Source organism: Vicia villosa, linkage group LG6 (assembly GCF_029867415.1).
Source record: "Vicia villosa cultivar HV-30 ecotype Madison, WI linkage group LG6, Vvil1.0, whole genome shotgun sequence".
Classification (NCBI taxonomy): domain Eukaryota; kingdom Viridiplantae; phylum Streptophyta; class Magnoliopsida; order Fabales; family Fabaceae; genus Vicia; species Vicia villosa.
Genome location: NC_081185.1, coordinates 157421311 through 157425484, shown reverse-complemented (window position 1 = coordinate 157425484; position 4174 = coordinate 157421311). Strand labels below are relative to the sequence as shown.

The 4174-nt window shown below is 39.4% G+C and overlaps 1 protein-coding gene across 1 annotated transcript; it reads right to left on the bottom strand.

Annotated features, from left to right (window-relative positions):
- Positions 1 to 1827: 1827 nt before the first annotated feature.
- On the bottom strand, positions 1828 to 3771 carry LOC131610751 (aspartyl protease family protein 2-like). The gene has a single exon (XM_058882789.1). The coding sequence runs from the start codon at positions 3551 to 3553 to the stop codon at positions 2129 to 2131; it is 1425 nt and encodes a 474-aa protein (XP_058738772.1). The 5' UTR covers positions 3554 to 3771; the 3' UTR covers positions 1828 to 2128.
- Positions 3772 to 4174: the final 403 nt, after the last annotated feature.

Genomic DNA, 4174 nt, shown 5'->3' with positions numbered 1-4174 from the left:
TCGAATTTATCTCTAACCTCGTTAGAGCCACCATGCTTCTTCCAGGTTTGAGCTTGCAAGGTCTGTATTGATTCTTGAACACTTATTCTTTCCATAATCCTCAACTCATGAGCTTCCAAGGAGTAAAGTAGATCTTCCAACTTCAATATGGCCATGATGCTCGCTTATTGTATGGCCATGTTAACATGATCAAAAAGAGAGGTTAGTGTTCTCATTACCTTCTTAACAATCATCTTGTCAAACATTGTTTCACCACAACCCTTCATCAAATGATTTTGAACCTTGGACACGTAGCCTGCGGCTTTCTCATCTTCATTCATCTACACTAATTAATATTGTCTTCTTAAAGCTTGTAAAAACACCCTTAACATTCTCACCTCCTTTATAATATTTGAGAAGAATGTGTCATGCTTCTTTTGTCGATTCAATGTGAGAGGTTCAGTCAAAATTTGCTCCATCAATTGTGGATTGGATGCAAAATGAAACCTTACAATCCTTTTGCTTCGCATCTTTATGACTCTTCTTCTTCTGAACTTCAGTCGCATGTGTTGCAAGCTCCGGAACTAGACTTGAAGAGTTTCTTGAAATCCAAACTAGGACTTCATTTGTGTATGTCATCGGTGCCAATTCTTTCCATCAAGAGGAGAGTTGATAATCCCATTGCTACCACTCATCGTTGCAGCAGATGTGAATCACAATCCCTGAAAACACGACCACCTATGCACAAAACTAAAGAGCTTTAGATACCAAGTTGTTAGTACAAGCACCACTGCACTTGAATTGAGATGAACTGATGAAGGAATAATTGAATGAGAGAGAGTTATTTTTAATGTATTATTTGTAAGAGTTGATAAAACTATCAATTGGTGAACTTTATATACAACAAATTAATTACTTGTGTATCAAGTAACTAGGAACAAACCAACTAACTAACTCCTATAATGGATTATATCACAACATAATCACTTGAGTGAAGAGTATTGCCTTAAGTTAAGAGTGTTGTTGAAAATTGTTGCATCAATCGAGTGAAGATTAATCTTATTCAAACGAAGTTTTATTTCAACAATTTACACATGATTTTATTTTTAATAGTAACTTTTTTTGTCACATTAATAATTATAATTGATATATTTTTATATGGCTACAAAATACAGTATAAATATCTAGACCTTTTAAGAAAAAGCGTTGGCGTGGGTTTAGTGCTTGCTCCACTTTATACCAATTTTTGTTACAGCTAGACTCCAATAATATAGAAAAGAGACTATTGCTTTTATCTTTCCTATGCTAACCAGTCGACATGTTTTTCTCCCTTTGTCTGTACTCGTTAATTTTTTAAGTGTTTGTTTGTTGATGTTCACATCTTTTGACCTTACTGTCTCTAGCATGTGCAGTTTGGCCACTTTGAAAATATTCCACTATACCATGTGCTTTGCCTCCATCAATCAAAGTTTAATTATAAGTAATTGGAGACACTTCACCGTCTTGGTGCAAGGGTTTGAATAAACAGTTTCAAGAATTTTAGTGACACTACATACCCTCTAGCATCAGATGATGAAATGAGTAAATTCCAAAAGAAAATCTTAGTGCAGATTTCACACGTCTACTATATCAACATCTTATCCTGTGTAGTACAATGACACAAGAAAATATCTTAACACAAACATACAAATAAAAGAGAAAATATCTTTTTTTACACAATTATTTTGATGCAAGATACAATGCACATAAATAAAATTAGAACCAGTTTTTAAAAATAAATTATTAAATCCAGTAAAAAAGAACTATATCAAATAAAGTACTAGTAGTACACACCATTACCGTACGGAATTGAAAAAGCAAAGTGTTACTGTTGTGGTAGTTGTAGTATTTAATTGGGAAATAAATTTAAAAAACACCAACATGCTAAGATTTGTGCGGTGGAAACTAAAAACATTCTCATTTTGTTAAATCCTTTAGATCTCTTCAGATCTAAAAAGATTATTAACATTTCATTTTCTCTAATCCATTCTCTAAACTATAATAATAACTTTATAAAACTTGATTAAAAAACACATTAAAAAGATAATAATCGAAAAACAGAGGAAAAGGGAAAGAGTTATTCCCATTCCCAATTCTCAAGATTTCTCACTCACGCGCATCCTCTTGGGGCAAACCCGACCCGAGAACCCGCGAGATCATAAACGACCCGAAATCCTTGCTGCTGAATGTTACCGATGATAGACAAACCACTCATTGTTCCGGCGAAAGCAAAGCAGAAGCTCCCACTGTTATCCACCGGAATCAAGTAATTCGTAGCTGGAAGCGACACGTCAGCACCTCGGAAATGGAGCACCACCGTCGGCACCTTCACCTCCGTCAAACCGGATAAATCAAAGCAAGTATCGAACAGCGAGAACTCCGGCGCCTTCTTCAGATGCGAAGCACCAAGCCTAAAAGCATCACGTAATGCAATGTATGCAGGACGGGTCAATCGGGTGACGGAAGTGCCTGAATCGATTATAACTCCGCCGTTACCGGCGGGATCGAGCTTGAAGAGAGAAGCGGAGACGCCGCGGACGGATGCACCACCAACGCTGATTCCGAGAAGTTCAATGTAATAGAAAGTGTCTAGTTTAGGGTTTTTGATGAGTGGAGTGAACCGGGCGGTTCGTGAAATGGCTGAATCGCCGAAAACCATGGAGGACGGTTTAGCTGAAGCGGACCGGTCCACAAGACAATAAGAGAATTTCTGGTTAAACCGGCGCCCGGTCTGAACTGGGAAAGATAATCTTCCTCTCCCAAGTCCCAATAAACCAGCAGCACCAACGAAGAGACCTTCATTATCATGACCACATCCCAAAGCCACGCGCGTCACACGCGTCTTCCGAAACGTCAGAGTTTCAGTGGAGAAATCACCGAAAGTGAAAGAACCGTCACCGTAAGAAACCTGATACTGACAAACCTTGTTCTTGTTGTTACATCCAGCGGAGTCGAGTCTCCGGCAGAGAGGAGCACCGCATGGGATTCCGGCGAAGGTGCGTGACTTTGACGGATCAAAAACTGGATCTGCTTGGGTGTAGCATTTACGGCATGGTGCGCATTGAAGCCAAACGACGTCGCTTCCGGTGTCGAGGACCATGAAAACATATCTTGCTGGAGTGCCCACACCTATGCGGGTGAAATACTCGCCGCTGCCTTGGGAAAGGCCGGAGACGATGGAGCTGCTGAAGCCAGTGCCGGATCTAAGGGGACGGGACTGGTTGGGAGATGTTGCGTGGTTGAAGGATTGGACTCTGGCAGCGTCTCTTTGGAGGCGGAGGTGGAAGAGTTGTTGTGGTGTTTTGTTGGAGGAGAGGGAGTCTATGTGGTGTAGTTGAAGTGAGAGAGGTTCTGAGTCGGAGAGAGATTCTTCTTGTTGTTCTGATTCTTCTGGCCATGAGAGAGTTGAAGGGTTTGGGAGAGAGTTGATAGTTAGAGTTTGGGTTTGGAGAGTGGCAGTGGTGGTTGATGAGAGTGTGAAGGAGATAGCTAATAATAGGAAGAGAAGGGTATTTTTGTTGTAATTCTCTTCCATTGTAGAGAGAGTAAAGAGAAAAGAGTAGTAGAAATGGTGTTGGGAGAGAGTGAATAAATAAGTAAGTAGGGTAGTAGTGAGTAATAATTGAGTGAGATGAGAGTGCGGTTCGGTGCGGGGGGAAGGAGGAAGGAAAGAAAGCGGTATGAGACGAGTTGATGAGAAAAGTGTGGGGTGGGGTGCCTGAGTCAGTGCAGTGATTGTTGTCTAACCATATTAGATTAGATTACCCGTGTCAAAATGAATTATTATTACTACGTGTAGTTAGTTGGGTAAGGTTGGTGTTGTTGGGGTAGAGCTGGATATCATTAGTACTACTGTAATTGCTTTGCCTTTATTGTTATTCTAGATAGACTGGTGAGTTATGTTATGAAAGAATCTTTCGCTTCTTCTTTGCAATAAATTGTTTGTTACTACCAAGTGGCCAATGTCCAATTTTGCTACTACTATGTGGCCAATGCCTGACACATTTAGTAAATTTCTACTCAAACTAAAGTTTGTAAGTAATTCTCTATTTTTTGAGATTACAAAGTTTAACTTTTATCACTAAAGTGACATCTCTTTGATTACATTACATCTTAAAGATTATTTAAGATGTGTCAAAAATTATTGTTAATAGAT

What these genes read in the sequence shown, in the direction of transcription:
- LOC131610751 (XM_058882789.1), bottom strand. Translation starts at nt 3,553, where the DNA reads ATGGAAGAGAATTACAACAAAAATACCCTTCTCTTCCTATTATTAGCT.